At 48.7% G+C, this 18,444-nt stretch overlaps 1 protein-coding gene across 1 annotated transcript in view; it reads right to left on the bottom strand.

Annotated features, from left to right (window-relative positions):
• LIPA (lipase A, lysosomal acid type) overlaps nucleotides 1-17,700 on the bottom strand; it is a 32,332-nt gene extending 14,632 nt beyond the window's left edge. The window contains exons 1-3 of the mRNA XM_032312368.1: nucleotides 17,546-17,700; nucleotides 14,165-14,273; nucleotides 11,447-11,564 (exon numbers count right to left, since the gene is read on the bottom strand). Of these exons, the coding sequence (XP_032168259.1) occupies nucleotides 11,447-11,564; nucleotides 14,165-14,266 (220 nt within the window). The 5' untranslated portion in view covers nucleotides 14,267-14,273; nucleotides 17,546-17,700. The remainder of the gene's footprint in view (nucleotides 1-11,446; nucleotides 11,565-14,164; nucleotides 14,274-17,545) is intronic.
• Nucleotides 17,701-18,444: the final 744 nt, after the last annotated feature.

Raw genomic sequence — 18,444 nt, 5'->3', positions numbered from 1 at the left:
CATGGTAAGACCCTGTCTCTCCTCAACTGTGCTTTGGGGCCGTGCCAGGAGGAATAAGACTTGGTCTCAAAAGACCAGCAAGACAGGCCAATCCAGGCAACCCTCTGGCCACATCTGGGCATAACAGGCTGCCCAGGGCACAGATGGACAGGACCCCAGAGCACACACCGACAGCCCCCTGCAGCAGCCGGATACCATGTGGGGTCAGGGACCACTGGTAAAGGTCAGGGCCTTGTCTGACCTGGAGACATGAGGAACGCTGTGCAGACCACACCCTTCCAGTCTGGGCCAGCTTCCTTTCCTTTTAGAACCAAAGAGCCCCACTGGGCTTCCAGCAGCCATGATTCCATCAGACAGACAAAACATTAACAAAGCCCGGCCTGGGGTGGCAAAGTGGTGTGAGAAGGTTAGTGCCTTCCCTCTGACGATCGGTGACTGCAGAAGGACACTGCAGACAGATCTGCCCACATGCCTGCGGCTTCCCTCACCTGCTCCCACCAGGGGAAAGGAAGGAAGGTATCAAGTCATTCCTTCCCTTCCCGCAACCAGGCAAGAACTTAAGCACTTGCTGGACAAGAAGTTTCTCTCCGGGAGTCTCAGTCCTACCGCCATCCATATCTTTCAGTGAATTAGTCATATTCGATTTCTTCTCACCTTGCTGAGAGAAGCGGACTTAGGAGCAACTCGCCATTACGGTGCACTCGTAGGCTCTCAGGACCACGCCGAAAACAGAACAGGGCCCAGCGCCTGAGAGAAGTCAAGTACTCTACCCAAGGTTGAGCAAGAGCGGCTAAAAGGGGGAGACGGGATTCGAACCGGGAGTGTCTGATGCCAGGGTCCATGCTCTTCACCGCTTTGCCATAAAAAGAAGGTTACCAAGAGAGAAGTCATTCTGTAGCATACAGAGGCCCCTGGAGAAGGACAGGCTGAAGGGGGAAACTTATCTGGGAGGCAGCTAGACTGGGTGCTCGGAAGAAAGTAATCTCGGGTGGATGGAGGCACAGAGAAGGAGACAGGACGCGGTAGCCAGTCTCCCCGGCTCAGGGAGGGTGCCCAAGCCCTGGCCCAGGCCACACACTCCAGCACCTACGGCCTGCTCTGTCCGAGTGACAAACTAACACAATGGAACAAGGGCCGGCTCCTTGGCTGTGCCCCGAGCTGGCCTGCTGGTCTCAGACTAGCTCTGGGAGAGCCGGGGGCTGAGGAGAGGGCCTAGAAGCCCGTCAGCCCAGAGAGGGCCAAAAGTCACCTCAATAGCTCAGAGCCGGTGTGAGGAGTGTGCTGCATGACTTGGTCCAAATATGGGTGGAAGCAAGGAGGGGATTTCAGGCTCTGAAAACAGATGTGCTGAGCCCACAGTCTCAAGGAGGAAGCAGACTGTGCGTGGGAAAGACCCTCCTGCCTCCCAAGGCCCTGGCCTTCTCCACCAGGGCGCTGTGTGGCCAGGCGTCCACTGTGCTCCAACAGGGTGAAATCAGCTGAGTCCAAGAAGCACAAGGACAACAAAATGAGGTCACCAAGGTCAGGTGTTGGCATAAAACAAACCTTGGTTCTCACTAGTTGTGAACGCTTGTAAAATTTACTCAACCTCTTAAAGTCTAAGTGCTACTTTCCAAAGCAGGAATCGTGCCACAGTTGATACACAGTAAAGGTCAATGAATAATAGTCGCTCATAATCATAATAAATACACAAAGGTCATAAAATATTATCAGAACACAAGCACTGTGAAGAAAGATACAATCAAGGGCATCCCTTAGCCAGGATAACATAATCACGGTTACAGCAGGAGCATACTAAGTGCAGACTGTGTTAGGTGCCATGCCAAGCACCTTGCATGCATTATCACCAAACAACTGGGTGGTGGGCTAAAATACTGGACCCCCAGATGTGTCCACATCCTAATTCCCAGAACCTGTAACTGTATCAGCTTACATCGTAAAAGCGACTTTGCAGATGTAATTAAAGATTGTGAGACGGAGCGAGCACCCTGGATTAGCAGGGGTCCTTCTAAGTGGGAGCCAGGAGAGCCAGAGAGAACAAGAGAGGGCAAGAGAGAGAAAGACTGGTGGAAGATGCTTTGCTGCTGGCTTTGAAGGTGGGGCATGGGGTCAGAAGCCAAGGCGTGTGGGCAGCTTCAGGATGCTGGGAAAAGCAAGAAAACAGATTTTCCCCTAGAACCTCCAGAGGGAATGCAGCCCTACCAGTGTCTTTGTCTTAGGACCTCTGACCTTCAGAACTGTAAGACAATAGAGCTATAGTGTTTTGAGCCACAGTATGGCTAAGGAATCTCCCTATAGACAGCAACCCCGAACCAGAACAGACAGGTGGGAGTATGTCTTCGGGCCTAAGGAAGAGAGAGGCTGGGCTCCTTGCTGCTTTGGAAGGAGCCTGCATGACCTAAAACCTTCCAGAATAGCCTAGAAGGTAGGCTACGAGTCACCTATGGGCTCCCCCTACTCCTGCTCCTGTGCCACGGCAGATTAGAGACAGAGGGGCCACGAGGACATGCTTACAGCGCACACACTCTGCCGCCGTGTCGCATGGAGGAATGCAGAGTCAGAATCGCCCCTGGTTTCAGAGCCCCTGCAACCATCCACGGGACCGGACAATTGGAGCGAGCTTCTGACCCAGCAAAGTCAGCCCCCAACTGTGCACAAGCCCAAAGTCCGGGGCCAGCACCAACCATCCCTGAGACAGAATTCAGGTCACCAGAGACTTCTGAATCTTCCCCAGCTACTCACGCTAGACTGCAGCCAGCCTTCTAGCATCGGGTTAATTTCAGCGATTACCGATATTTGTCACAATGGCTCCCGATCACGGATCTGGTGCTGCGTTCCACATGGATTATGCTATCACAGCAGAGACGCGAACACCCACCCCCGTGCTACCCATAAGGGAACCGATGTCTGCAGGGAGAGGGTGCTTAAGTGACCTACACACTCACCCAAGCTCTTCTCATCCCAAAGTCACTGCTTTAACCCCTACTCCAAAAAACACCCGTGTCATTAAAGAATAACGTGGCAGGGGAAAGAGGTGTGCTTACAAGTATTCTGTGTGAACCCAGCCACTTCAAAGCAAGCCAAGCACCCTTCTCTAGAACTGGCTGCCTGCCAGACTCACCCGGAGCACTTCAACACCACACGTTTCTGGCCCAGCTCCCGACCTGGGGGACCAGGAACTCCAGGGGAAGAGCCGGCAAGGATGTATTCTCGGCAGGTTCCATCTGCTCTTCTGAGGCAGCCCACACACAGCTAGGTTCAAGGCGGCTTCATCCAAAGGGGAGCACGGCCGCCCTCAGCTCCACCAGCCTGGCCCCGAGAACACGCTGCCTAAATTGGCCAGAGAGAGGCCAGACCTGGAGATCCCTGGCTGACATGGGACAGGCTCCTGGAGGTCGTTGCAGAGCTCCTTCTCCAGGATTATGAAGAACAGACCTCCATTTATTCAAAGCAAGGGACAACGGAGTGAATTCCTGCCCTTAACGCTGGCTTGAGGCGTTGGCCTCCAAACACAGCCACAAGCTTGATCAGCAAATAGTAGTGGGAAGCCTTGGTCATAATGCTTAGAGTCACTGGAGAGAATGAGGAGGAGGAGCTCATCTCCAAAGCAGGTATTGCCAGGAATTTCCACGACAGAAGCCATGCACAGGTCACCTACACAGGGCACCTCCCACACCGTGGCTTTACTGGGGTACTGCCAGCATCCCCAGGGCTGCGTGGGTAGGAGCCTGGTCCTAAGCCCGCTGCCCTAGCACCGGCAAGCTCACCACGCCCTACAGCCCTGGTTTCCTCACCTGTAACAGGGATAGAGGTGTGTGTGAACTCACTTCCCCACCAAGGCCCCTCCCCAGGAAGCGCTCAGAAAGCCCGATCGCTCACATTCTGAGGTCGCCCTGCTGAAGAGGGGTGACCCTCTGCAGGAGGGGACACGACTGTGCTCAGATCTCAGGGCAGGCTGCAGAACCACCCCAACCTCCCCCGACCAGCCACAACCTCCGTGGTCACTGAACAATGTGAGGCCAGAGATCTGGGCCAAGTGAACCCTGGCAGCGTTCCCAGCACCCCATGCGGAGTCCGGCACGTGCTGCTGGCTCAGGGAGACTGTGGAACTAATGCCATAGCGAAGGAATGGGTGAAGTCAAGAAAGAAAGCACACCCCACCGTTCGCACTCTCCGGGGTGCCGCCTTATTAGCCTACTGTGTACTCAGAGGGCACAGGGCCTCTGACCCACTCCCCCCGCCTGACAGATGGAGACTCCGAGCCCAGAGAGAAGCTCTCACCCCAGCGCACACACGGCCGGCACGCCGTGGTGCCGGGAACCAAACTCAGGTGCACACAAAGCTGCCTTTGGGTTCTGCCTGTCCCTCGCCAGGCCACCGCCTGCCTGTGGGGGGCTTCGCACTGTGGTACCTTGCGTTCACGCAGTCTCACCGTTGGCCGGATGCCGGGAATTACCCAGCTACATCTGAACACTCCATGAGCAGAAGGAACGGAGAGGCCCAGAGATGCACGTGCGCCACGAGGCAGTGGCCAGGCACGGGGACTCTCAGCCCCAGACACAGTCACTCCTCTCTCGCTCCCTCTCCCTTCAGTGCCGTCTGTGCGCAGCCCACAAATCCTGACACAGACATCTTTCTCCTTTTCTTGCAGTGTAGACTATATTCCGCATCCACGCATTCGGGCTGCTACGACAGAAAACCACAGGCCGCACGGCTTCGGAACAAGAGAAATTCTATCCATGCTTTCGGAGGCTGCGAAGTCCAAGATGGAGGCTCTGGCTGATCTGGTGTCTTCTGGGGACCCCCTCCTGGCTCACAGACAGTTGTCTTTTCACTGTGTCCTCACAAAACGGGCAGGGGAGCTCCCTGGGGTCTCTTTCCTAGAAGGGCACGAATCCCATTCACCCAGAGTCACTTCCCAAAAGCCCCACCTCTGAACACCACCACATCGGGCGCTAGAATTCAACACAGGAATTCAGGGGGATATAAACATTCCATGATCACACCTTCCCTGTCGGAGGTGCTCACTACTGAGGAAGCAGACAAAGGAGACGACTGGCAGGTGTCTTTTCTTTTCCCATTAAAAACAGAAACTAGAGCTTCAAGTGTACCACACAAGATGTTTTATGGGTCTCCTTGCACCTAATTTTCACAGGACCCCATGAAATATGTGTTATTCTTCCTGGTTAGTAGATGAAGAGGTTAATTATGTAAACTGCCAAGGTCACACACCTGGTTATGGTAGTAGAGCAGGAACATAAACCCCAGGCCGGGGACGCAAACACGCTCCCTCACCATCTGCACACACACAAGGGGTCTGGCCTCAGATTCCATGCCCAGTGCAGGATGCCCCCACCTGCACCTGTGGCTGGCTCTGAGCTAGCAGGACCGAGTCCTCCACCAGCACCACTTGGCCATGGATGCCCTGCTCTGCCACGTCCCAGGAGGGCCCGGCCCCAGAGGAACTCTCGGAGACACCGAAGCCTTGGCTGCAGTGACGATCAAACATCAGAAGCTGCTTCGGCCTCAAAGAGCTTCCAGTCTAGTGAAGTAGAAATCACGTACCCCGTCACCTACATAATCTGTCATGACCTATGGTCTTCCTGCCCTCGGTGCTGGGAAGGACATACGCAGGGAGCCACGAGAACGAGTGCCTGGGGAGTGCTCCCTGAAGAAGTGACCAGGAGGCTGAGGAGGGTGGGGATTGAGAACTGGTAGGTGAGACCAGTTAACCGGGAGCAAGACGGGGAGGGTACAGGAGAGCAAGATGCTAAAAGGACACTCTCTTCCCCTTCTAGCCTGACTCTCTGCTCCTGCCCCAACCAGCACCGGGGAGGAGATAGCTGGAGGTCTCACTGGCTCATGCCGCTCTGGGAGGCAAAGGTCTGAATGGAGTCCACTACCTGGCGAGCCATCAGAGCCAAGCACAGCTCGATGGGAGTTCAGTTGGTCAGAGTCCACAAGCCAGGGCACCCAGTCATGACCCTACATCTGGCCAGTGTTGCTGGGAGGCAAGGAATTACGTGTCGGCCCACCCAGGGCTCTGGGAAGTCTGTTGGAACACAGTATTTACTCAGAGAGATGTTTCCTTCAGGAACTACGTAGAAGAGAAGAACAGAAAATCCAGAAATAGTCAGAATCCTGTAACAATCAAAGGAGAATACAAGTCAATGGTCTTTCTGTCCAAAGATCTAATTCATAAGCCAGACCGTGAATTTTCAGTTATGACCTAAAGAGCTCAAGGGGCAAACCGTCTTTGGGGTGTCTTTGCAGGGTGAAGTTCAAACTGCCTGAAGAGGATTACTCATGTCCCAGAACACCATTTCACTCATTAGGCCACCAGATACCTACCATAGATCCTATCAGACTTCGTATGTATCATATCTGCATGTATGCATGTATGTATGTATATCCACAATATGATATAAATAACCCACTGTAGATGCTTTGACAATTTTAATGAACAATACATTTCCCAGTTAGGCAAGAAGTCTGCCTTGTTGTAGTCGCTGTTCTATTTTAGGCAAGACAGTATGCATTTCCTTGTTTTACTTAACTAAAATAAAAATCTAATTATCATGGGATCAACTTGCTCAATACTTGTTACATAAGGTCGCATCCTCTAGTCCAAAGAACACTGGCTCTGGGATTAGACTGGCTGGGCTACTATTCTTTGCCTTAAAGCCAAAGTCTTTCTCTCTCACACAGTAAAACGAGGGTGTTCATTTAGCACACAGGCTCCAGAACCCAAGGACTATACCTTGGAATGCACAAGGAGGTACGTTAAAAATGCAAAACTCTCCGAACCCTCGGCTCACATGGGGCCTTGCGATCCTTCTAGTGCCACTAACATCCCATGACTTTCTGGAATAAGGCTGAGCATGTGAAAAGAGTACCACTTCCCTATTAAGGATGAATCTCTGAATTTCAATTCCCTTTTGGAGTCAGTACAGAGCGGGGGTAACTCAACACTTGACAGACGATGGCGTAACCCCAAGAAGTACACACACAGGTTCCACGGGCCGCTAAGAGCTTTCTGAAGAGGTGTTCCAAGCTGACCAGTTGGCAGGGGTCTGACCAGACAGGCAAATGATTGTCTAAATCAGCGTATCCTTTACCGGATCCATACACACTCTACACACATAGGGAATACATGTGTGTGCATAGGGTTTGGTGCCATTTCGCTCGAGAAATGGTGCTTGCTTTCATGCCATTAAGAACCCTGATTCTGAACTCTCTCAGTCAGCCTAGCCAGGCAGAGGGCACGGTGCTGCCAACTGTGCTGAGGGACACGTGGATGACAGACTGAGAGGAAGGACGGAAGTGAGACCCTCCCAAGGCAGAAGAAGGAAAGCACGTCCAGAGCGGTGTTAGTGAGGGGCTGGGGAGTTCAGAGGAACAACGTCTCCTTCCCGCTCAAGCAATCCAGGAGAGCCGCCAGTTAGGCTGGACCTGGTGGGGCGTAAAGAACGGTTTTTATGAAGGTGGTGGGCAGGGTGAGCGGCATCCGAGAGGCAGCTGTCGTCCGCTGAAGTCCAGGCGGCTCTGCAGAGCGGGAACGCCTCACTCGGATTTCCGAGTGCCCGAGACTCACTCTTTGAGACTCACTCCTACATCAGACACGACTTCAGCTACTTGTAGCTGGGCTGACGTGTCAGCTTAAACCCGGACAGACCATAAGCGATGAAGGCTCCTTCACTAATGAGTCCACCCGGCTGGCCACCGACAGGCCTGAGGTCTCCTCTGCCACGAGCAGACACAGACCCTGCAGACGTATCTGTCATCATCACCCTGCCGGAGCTCAAAGGTCTCTGCCCATCCCCAGGGGAGCCTCAGGGTTCTGTGGTGCAAACGGTCCAGACAACAGAGAAACAGAAGGTTCAGTAAAGGAAGGTCACTTCGTGTGTGAGGGCCCTGAGGATGGCTGAGTGGTCCTACCCTATAACGACCTCTGAGCTCGAAGAAGCTTCCTCCTGCAAAACTACAGAAGACTGAGGAGACCCGGGAGAGGAGGAGGAACCACGTGGCCAAACCCTGGGACCATAAAGGCCAAAGGTGATCTCTAAGTGAGGTGCTCAGTATGATGAGAGGACCAGGGCGACAGCCTCGAAGACACTACCCCACGGCTTCAACTCACGTCGCGCCGCATCGCTGGAGAGCACAGAAATGGAGAAAACTACTGAAAAGGGGTAAGTCTCCCCAGTAAATAAGGAAACAGTTCAAGGTACCCTGCAATGACCTGTAACCAGCAGAGATGCAGGGCATCATATGTGGGTGTAGCAAAAGCATTAGTGTCTTAAAGGACAATTTTTGTGTTGAAATTCTTCCCTTTTCTTTCTTTTTTTTTTTTTTTAAAGATTTTATTTATTTAACAGACAGAGATCACAAGTAGGCAGAGAGGCAGACAGAGAGGAGGAAGCAGGTTCCCTGCTGAGCAGAGAGCTCTATGTGGGGCTCGATCCCAGGACCCTGGGATCATGACCTGAGCCGAAGGCAGAGGCTTTAAACCACTGAGCCACCCAGGCACCCCAATTCTTCCCTTTTCTGATACACGGCAAACCTCCAAAACGAAAGTGGCTGAAGCCTCCTCTTCGGGGTGGTGAGCGGACTCCGCGCGTCCGGTGAAATGGTCCCGAGCGCTTAAGCCGGGCGGCGGCCCTGCCGAGTGAGCGTGCGCAGAGAGGCACTGGGGCCGCGTGACCCACGACCCGGCGGCCGAGGGAGGACCCGGGGGCTGCTCGAGGCCCCGAGGCGAGACCGATTCTGCAGCGTCCAGGGCAGGATCACTGGGAGGACTACGGTGTTCTTAGGAAGTCAGGGGAGGAGCACGAACGAGAGGAGGAGCTCCACGTTGGGTGTCAGGGACTCTTGGGAATTCTTTTTGTCTGTTCGGCTTCCGTGAGCCAAAGTAACAGCACTGACAAGGATACCTCCGCAGGGCACAGGGAGCAGGTGGGGACCTCTCGTGGCCACCGGAGTCAGAGAGCTTTCTGCCTGTGCTCTGCATTCTGGAGACCAAGGGTATCCCCGACCCTGCAGCGTGCATGCCTGCCAATGACAACAACAGAGTAGGGACTAGAAACCATAGAACCAAGGGACCAAGACTAAAAGGGACCTTGGGGATCATCCCAGCCAATCAACCTTGCTACAGGTGAAGATCCCAAGACACACAGAGGCGAAATCACGTGGGCGTCCGTGGCCGCGGAGGCAGATCTCACGTTGAGCCCTCTTGGTTCCTTCCTGCCACCGGGAGCACGTCCAGACTCGGGCTCACTTCCCCTACCTTGGGGAGCACAGTGCTTCCCCTGCAGGAGTACGGACGTTTGTCCCCACGTACGTTTGGCAGGCGGCATCCTCTGCTCTAACCATTGGGAGAGAGAAGCCTGGGGACTGGGATGGGGGTGGTGTTCTCTAAGCATGTTTTTACCAAACTTTTTTTTTTTTTTTTTAAGATTTTATGTATTTATTTGACAGAGAGAGACACAGCAAGAGAGAGAACACAAGCAGGGCTTCTTTTAACAGTGACTCACGTTACTAATTCTATGAGCCAATGAACCACTTTTAAGAGAAATGACATCTGTACATATTCTTCTATATATGGAATCTGAAATCAAAGATAATCTTCCTTTTTTTTTTTTTTTACTAAAAAAAAAAGGGAAGATCAGATGTTCACACTGGAATAAAGTATACATTATATGTGTTTGAGTAGGAAAAAAAGATAGAAGCCCTCACTACAGCTCACTACTCATTTTTACAACACTCAAGAAGGAGCTTAATAACATATGTGCAAACCATAAACATCTCAAGAATGAGGAAGGAAATTTCAAGAAGAGCACTGGCTATCTCAGCTTCTTCAGCATTATGAAATGCCTTCTTATAGTCAGGATTTTTTGGAGAAAAAATAGACAAAGCAGACTATATTAAGAAAAAAAAGAATGGGGTCCCTGGGTGGCTCAGTGGGTTAAGCGTCTGCCTTCAGCTCAGGTCATGATCTCAGGTTCCTTGGATCAAGTCCTGTGTCACGCTCTCTGCTTCAGCGGGGAGCCTGCTTCTCCCTCTCTCTCTGCCTGCCTCTCTGTCTACTTGTGATCTCTGTCTGTCAAATAAATAAATAAAATCTTAAAAAAAAAAAAAAGAAAAAAGAAAAGAAAGAATAACACTACAAAGCTCATGTTAACCATAGGCTTTTAGTTTGCTTTGAATAATAATTAGAGAAGAAATTGAAGCAAAAAGGCCCTTCTGCTCACATACAATGTTAGTTGAAGAACAGCTCGTCATCAAATTTCCTTCATGTCCATCTCAGTTTTCCAAGGAAAAGCTCCAGAAAGAGCAAATGGTAAAGAATAAGGTAAGTCTGGAGAGATGATTGAATGGGGATGAGATCCTTATTCGGACATATGTTTAACAATTTCAAGTAGTCTGTCTAGAAATTCACTAATCTGAACTGGAAACTGCAGTTTTGCTATGGGAAGATAAATGCACATCTCCAAAGCTTTACAAACTTTCATATATTGCTAGCGAGGCGAGAGCAACTACTAGAGCAAGACCGCATGGAAAGCAATTTACCAGTATCTATCAAAATCACAAATGTAAACAACATCCTCTGGCTCAAAAATTTCATTTCTGGAAGTGGATCTTATAAACAAACTTGTACCCATACAAGGTAATTTTCAGCAGCAAGATCTGTCTTCTACCAGAAGACTATAAACAGCCCAAATGCCCATCCCTAGGATCTCTGTTAAATAAGTCACGGTACAACTTTGCCACAGAACGCTCTGTGTCTGCAGAACTGAATGGTGAAGTCTTCTATGTACTGTATGGAAAGATCTCCAAAATATTAAGTAAAAACTTCAATGAACAAAAGAATATGCATTATACTCCAGCTTTTGCATTAAAACGGAAGCAGGGGAAAAGAATCACTGTGTTTATATTTGTTTCTAAAGAAATTTTTTTAGAGCTAAGAAATTCAAGAGATTTTGGAAGGATGCACACAGACCCAGGGAGGTGAACGGCGAGATGGGAGGGAAGATTTCACCGTACGGCTTTTTATTTCCTTTAAAGTTTTGAACTTTAAAGGAATACCTTGCCTATTCAATCAATTAATTTTCAACCACCAAAAGCTATCTCCTTAGTGCTCAAAACATTTCAGGAATAAGATGCTTTCTTACAACAAAGAAAGTGAATTCAGCATATCCTCAAATAAAACTGACCTCTGAATCCTTAAGCAAAATCTGAACTAAGACAACTCGTCCTTGGTTCTTTCCAAGAAGTATTTTTATAGACCTTGCATATGTGTGACACTTTTAGTACTTTGGCCTAAAAAATAACCCCATTTCAATGCTTCCAGGTTAAATCTCAACCTGGTCACAGACATGAAAACCAGCCAAATTCCAGCCACGCCGGTACTTCTCCGAGTGTGCCTGCCTCACCACGGAAACACCCATACCTTTGGCAGAATTGTTCTTTCTCCCATGAGGGATACGGTGAAGGCAAAGAATATATCCGTCTTCTGTCTCGATGAAGTGCTCCTCACTAGGGAAACCCCAGTGAACGATAATTTCACTCTATGGAGAGAAAGAATATTGGAAAATCTCTGGACAGAATGGGACAAGTTCTTCCCACATTAGCAGGCAAAGAAGACAAGATGTCAGCAGACATTCTCCAGGCTTTAAGAAAAGTTGTTACTGAAATTTTAGTGTGCTCCATCAAGCAGCACATTCCATCCAAGAATAAATCCCCACCTGTTTTATCCGTCTGTCCCACTGACAGGCGTGTGCTTACCCTTGGTTTCAACATTCGAGCATGTTAGACACCAAATGTGTCTGATTTCACCACTGCTTTGGGCCTCTCTGTTTCCATCCTGGCTTCACAAATAAACACAGTTCTTTTTTTCTTTCTTTTCTAAATATGCCAGCTAATATCACAATGTACCACTATCTTCATTTTAAGAGGTCCTGTCCTGGGAAACAGAGCATAGCACTAATCCATTTTCATCAATGAACTAATAAGCGAATGCTAACAGAGGACACTACTAGAATGCACAATGGCAAGGGAGAGCTGAAGAACGAGAAGAGAAGAGAAACAGGAAAGTATGATCAAATTCACTTCTCCAGTCCAAGGAGCAAGGGTTAATCGGGAGCTCGGTGGGATATGGAGAATTCGATTATCTAGATTTAATGTAAGTGAGTGCTCACTATCCTCTCTAGCCCAAGTATTTGGAAGAATTTAATTGTATCATTATTATAGTTTAAAAAAAAAAAACTTCAAAGGAGGGGGAGGAATAAAAGAAAAAAATTGGGGACGAGAAGTAAACCTTGACCTTAAGACCCTGATTATATTCTCTTGACTTACTATGGATTTATCTGCCTCTAAGAGGGCCTTGATTCTTCAGTGGGGTTACTGCCATCATCTGCTTCAAAGTAGCTATTTTGGGGGCATCTGAGTGCTCAGTCAGTTAAGTGTCCAACTCTTGATTTCAGTTCAGGTCATGACCTCAGGGTGGGGAGATCGAGCCCAGCATCCGTGTCCTCACCGGGGGTGGAATCTGCTTAAGATTCTTTCTCTCCCTCTCCCTGTGCTCCTCCCCACCATGCTCACTCTCTCACTCTCTCTCTAAAGGAAGTAATAATTTTAAAAAATAGTTACTTTCTTTAGTCATTTGCATTTTCCCAATATTTTATGCCTAAACGAGGTATTTCCTGGTTTTATAGTTTACCTACGATTAGTAACTTTGAAATTACTCAACAATTACTCAACAAATTATATTGCTTATTGGTTCCAACAAAAAATTTTTTCAGATTATTTTGGTTTTTGTATTGAACCGTGTTCCCTGGACATTGCTATCACACTCCTTGTTCAAGGTATTATAAAAGCAGCAGTTGGTGGTAACACTCTTGGCAAGTCTTGCTACATTTTTATCGTTCTTTCAACAAATTCAGTTAACTTAAAAATGAAATGAACTTATAAAATTTTCTTTTCCTGCATTAAGAAATATGTAGTTTTAACAGTTAAGAGCAGTTCATAAAATACACATTACCATTGTGTATATATACCACATCTTCTTTATCCATTCATCTCTTGGTGGACATCTAGGTTCTTTCCATAGTTTGGCTATTGTGGACATTGCTGCTATAAACATTCGGGTGCACGTGCCCCTTCGGATCACTACGTTTGTATCTTTAGGGTAAATACCCAGTAGTGCAATTGCTGGGTCATAGGGCAGTTCTATTTTCAACACTTTGAGGAACCTCCATGCTGTTTTCCAGAATGGTTGCACCAGCTTGCATTCCCACCAACAGTGTAGGAGGGTTTCCCTTTCTCCACATCCTCGCAATGGAATACTATGCAGCCATCAAAAGAAATGAAATCTTGCCATTTGCGACAACGTGGATGGAACTAGAGTGTATCATGCTTAGCGAAATAAGTCAAGCGGAGAAAGACAACTATCATATGATCTCCCTGATATGAGGAAGTGGTGATGCAACATGGGGGCTTAAGGGGGTAGGAGAAGAATAAATGAAACAAGATGGGATTGGGAGGGAGACAAACCATAAGTAACTCTTAATCTCACAAAACAAACTGAGGGTTGCTGGGGGGAGGGGGGTTGGGAGAAGGGGGGTGGGGTTATGGATATTGGGGAGGGTATGTGTTTTGGTGAGTGCTGTGAAGTGTATATACCTGGCGATTCACAGACCTGTACCCCTAGGGATAAAAATATATTATATGTTTATAAAAAATAAAAAATTTAAAATTAAAAAAAAAATACATATTAACTGGGGGAAAGTCAGCAAACTGAATCTAATATTCAGAGAACATGAAAAGTGCAATACTATCTAAAGAGATTAGTTTGTGGCTTCATGTAGCCCACGTAATGGAATTGCAAAAAATCCTCGACATCTGTCACAGAAGCATTTTAAAGATTTTATTTATTTATCTGACAGAGACAGAGAGATCACAAGTAGGCAGAGAGGCAGGCAAAGAGAAAGGACAGGAAGCAGGCTCCCCACTGAGAAGAGAGCCCGAGAGAGACACACACACGGGGCTTGATCCCAGGACCCTGAGATCATGACCTGAGCCGAGGGCAGAGGCCTTAACCCACTGAGCCATCCAGGCGCCCCATCACAGAAGCATTTTAAAAGCATCCTTGAGACTTTGAGAAACTTACCACATTCATATTTGTCTCCGGATCCAGATCCAGACTGTCTCCGGACACCTCGGAACGCAGGGTCCCAAGGACCAAACAGACCACCAATCCCAGGAGCTGCATTTTCCTTCTGTAGAAAATAGCCTAGTGTTATTTGGTCTGAATTTCACTACACAGATGATGTTGCTGTATGAACGCTCCCATAAAAAGTTCTGAACCAGGTTTAGGGCAAGTAAACCTCAGGTCAAGGGCAAATAGGAAACAGAGGACTCCAGCCACATCAGAAACAAACAAACAAAAAGTTATTTTTCGACTAGGAAATGCCCCCCACTTGCCACCACCAGTTTTCATGTGACCTCTGGAGCCCAGCATACCCACTCACCCTCTCACCATGAGGTTCTCCAAACTGTTCTGGAGAAAAAAATGGAGAAGAGGACTTAGAAGACAATAGCCTGAAAAAAAGAGGAAGATCCACAAAATTCCAGATCCTGTGAGCCGCCCACCTTTTCCCCTCTCACTGCAATTTAAACACTTTTAAGTTCTCATTTTTAAGCTGAGTATTAGTTCTTGCCTCCCACTGTCTATTTCTGTTCTTGTCCAGAATTACACATCAGGATTCATATTTGTCACCTAAATATTAGACTAAGTGAAGTAAGCCAGACTGAGAAGACAAATGCCATATGATTCCATATGTATGTGTGATCTAAAAAATGAATAAACAGGGGCGCCTGGGTAGCTCAGTGGTTGAAGCCTCTGCCTTCTGCTCAGGTCATGATCTCAGGTCCTGGGATTGAGCCCCACATTGGGCTGTCTGCTCAGCAAGGATCCTGCTTTCCCCTCTCTCTCTGCCTACCTCTCTGCCTACTTGTGATCTCTCTCTCTCTCTCTCTCTCTGTCAAATAAATATTTTTTAAAAATAAAAAATAATAAAAAATTAAAAATTAATACACAAACAAAAAGCAGAAACAAACCCATAAATAACAGACAACTGATGGCTGCCAGAGGGAAGCAAGTAGGGGAAAGGGCAAAATGGGTGAAGGGGAGTGGGAGGTACAGGCTTCCAGTTGTGAAATGAGTAAGTCACAGGGATGAAAGGCACAGCATAGGGAATAGAGTCAATGGTGTTGGAACAGAGGGTAGCTACACTTGTGGGGAACACAAGATAATACACAAAGACGTTGAACCACTATGTTGCACACTTGAAACTAACATAACATGTGTCAACTGTATTTCAGTTAAAAAAGAGTAATAATAAATTTTTTAAAATAAATAAAATAAATATGTCATCCAAGGAAAAGAGTGAAATGAAAGAAAGACTGAAAGAGAAACAAGATAGAAGACCACCCATTTCCCCTTCTGAGACCCTCCAACCACCAACAGAGATGATCTAGTTTCCACAAGTGAGGTGCAAAATCACAGCACAGCACAGACCTTGGGGCTGAATGTTAAAGGCAAAGCAAAGTGAGTCTCCCAAGGAATCTGGATGGTTAGAGGCAAGACTGGAGCTACAGCACAGGCATCCTGCATTCTTAAAAAATATAATCACTTAAAAAAAGATGCATGCATGTATACCCATACAAAGACTTGTATAAAAATGTTTATAACAGATTTGTGTGTAATAAACAAAAACTGGAAAAACCTGAATACCCCAAGTGGGCAAATGGAGATATATATAGATATATATATCTCAGCAATAAAAAGGAATGAACACACAATAACATGGATGAATATTAAAATAATTACAGTGAATGAAAGCCAGAACCCCCCAACAAAAGAATAAAATATATGATTCCATTTATATAGTACTCTGGAAAATGCAACCTAATCTCTATGGACAGAAAGCAGATCCCCGGCTGCCCAAGAAAAAGGGCAAGAGGAAAGGATTACAAGAGGATATGCACCAAGAATCTTTTGAGAGTGATGGACAGGTTAACTACATTGAAAGTATCGATGGTTTCGTGGGAGTATACAGACATCAAAATTTATACAAGTTTTCATTTAAAGTAAGTCTTGTTCTTGTATGTCAATACAATACGGCTGCTTTTCAGACTTGTGCCTGAGTATTCCACAAATCTTAAGAGATAGGTTCTCAGGAGATTACCATAGTGAATTCTGCCAGTGCAAGTCCTTTGGGCTTCTCCAAAGCCATGAGGAACCCTGAACATGTAGGCAGAAAGGAATGTAACCTTGACCTGCACTGTCAAAGCGAGCTCCCCTGGCCTTTGCTCACAAGCTTTTATCTCTCCGTGGTGGTTGGGGAGGGCTGTATACTCCCAGCCTGCCTTTTATCATAATTCAACCACCCCAGAGTCCTTTTTTACTAGGAAACAGGGAGTGGATTGAAAAGGGAAAAAGAAAGGTGGTGCCCAAAATTTAAAACGAAGAATCTTCTGGCAGCAGATGCTTCCCACTGGGTACGGATCCCACAGCACCTGGACCAGCTGTCTGCAGAGAAGCTCCAAGAGACTAGTAGCAGAAGATCCTTACCCGCATAGGTCACCCTGTTCATCTTTCCTTCCAACCAACTAGTCAAGTGATTCTCGGAAGGATGATGACTGAGAAGTGTACACGGAGAAAAAGCCCCGTTCCGGGCTGGAGTCTGTTTTTCTGGGCTCTCTTAGCCACTTCTAGTTCAGTTCTCCCTACAGTGTAACAATGCAAGAAGGTGCTGCGTTGGCTCTCCTTTCCCCCCAGCCCGAGGGCAGAGCAGGAGTCTGACTCAGCTTTGCATCCTTAAGGATCTCTAGAGGGGCCCTCACCTAGGAGATGCACGGGACAGATTTTGAAAAATGAGACAGGAGTCGGTCCAAAAGTTGGGTGGTTGAAGAAATGCAAAGCCCCAAAGCAGTCTCCCATTTTGCTTCCTAGTAATGAGTGTCAACGCCACCAACAATAATTGGGGCTCCCAGGAAACTCTCCTACGCTCCAGACACCCGGCAGCGCTTCCGACCTATGTTAACTCCCGCGGCATACCGGTGCAATACCGTTAAAGCCTTGTTTCGCGAAGCTGAGCTCACCCAGGTCGAGCACGGGAAGCAAAGGGCCAACTGGTAAGGGGGAGCTTAACCAGGGGAAGAAGGTGGCTGGGAATCAGGAATCCCGGGGGTCACCGCGATCCAAGGGCTCTGGGCGGCTTCGCGGATCGGCGACCGCTCCCGTCCAGGAAATCGGAGAGCTCCCACGGAAGGAAGGGCCACTTCGGGGAGCCCCGCGAAACCTGGACCACGCGGCCCGCAGGAGAGGCGCCCGCAGGTGCTCCAGGCGGGTTCCGTCAGGAGCCGAGCGCAGGGGGTCCCGCCTGGACGCAGAGGCTCGGGCGTGGAGGGCTGGGCGGGGGAGGGGGTGGCGCGGAGGCCCGAGCTGTTGCACCCGTACCCAGCGGCGCAGCCCGGCGACACTCACCCGCACCGGTCCTCCCGGGCCACTGTGCAGAGCCGCAGTGCCCGCTATTTGAGCTGGACACCTGAAGGGGCGGGGACCGTCGGACGCGGGGGCAGGTGTCCCTCCCGGCTCAGGCTGCGCGCGCCGCCAATCGGCATTGCGGGGCACCGGGAAGTGTCGCCGAGACCCCGCCCTACCCAGCGCCGCCACGGAGCATGCGCCTTGGGCGGGCCCCGGCGGGGCTGAGGATCCCTCTCCCCGCAGAGCTGATCCCCAGGGGCACCTGCTAGCGGTTGCTGAGGCTTTCTCCCGCATGATCCGTACCCTCTGCACCTGGCATAGAGCTCTGGGCTCTATTAGCGTTGTGCCTGATGCAAAGCGATCTTGATATACATTTTATTTTTATTTCTAAAATACCCAGTATTAAGAGACTAGGGCTATAGCAGCCAACCAATGTCCCTGTTCTCCTTACATTCCAGTGGGAACAGGCACACCACGAACAAATATATAACATAAAGTAATAGAAAGTGCTGTGAAGTACAATGAAACAGTAAAGGGACAATGAAGGAGGGCGTTGTTATGAGTGAGGTAATCAGAAAAGGACTCTGATGAATACAAACAGGAAACTGATTGAGAACCACGTGGATACTGGAGAAAGACCATTCTGGGGTGAGAAAATAGCATGTGCAAAGGCCCCAAAGCAGGAATGTCCTGGTAGGTTTTAGGAAGACCAGTGAGGTTGGTGTCACTAGAACAGAATGTGATGGTGGAGAGTACTAGAACATGAAATCCTGGAGGTACTTGGGTGCTTTGGAGGGGCAATTGTACAGACTTTGCTTTTTCTTCTGACCAAGAAGCCGGTGAGAGGTTTTCAACAGAAAGACAACATTCTCTGGTTTACAGTTTAGAAAGATCACTCT

Source organism: Mustela erminea, chromosome 14 (assembly GCF_009829155.1).
Source record: "Mustela erminea isolate mMusErm1 chromosome 14, mMusErm1.Pri, whole genome shotgun sequence".
In the NCBI taxonomy this organism is placed as follows: domain Eukaryota; kingdom Metazoa; phylum Chordata; class Mammalia; order Carnivora; family Mustelidae; genus Mustela; species Mustela erminea.
Note: the sequence above shows the minus strand (reverse complement) of the source record. Positions and strands in the feature narration are given on the sequence as shown.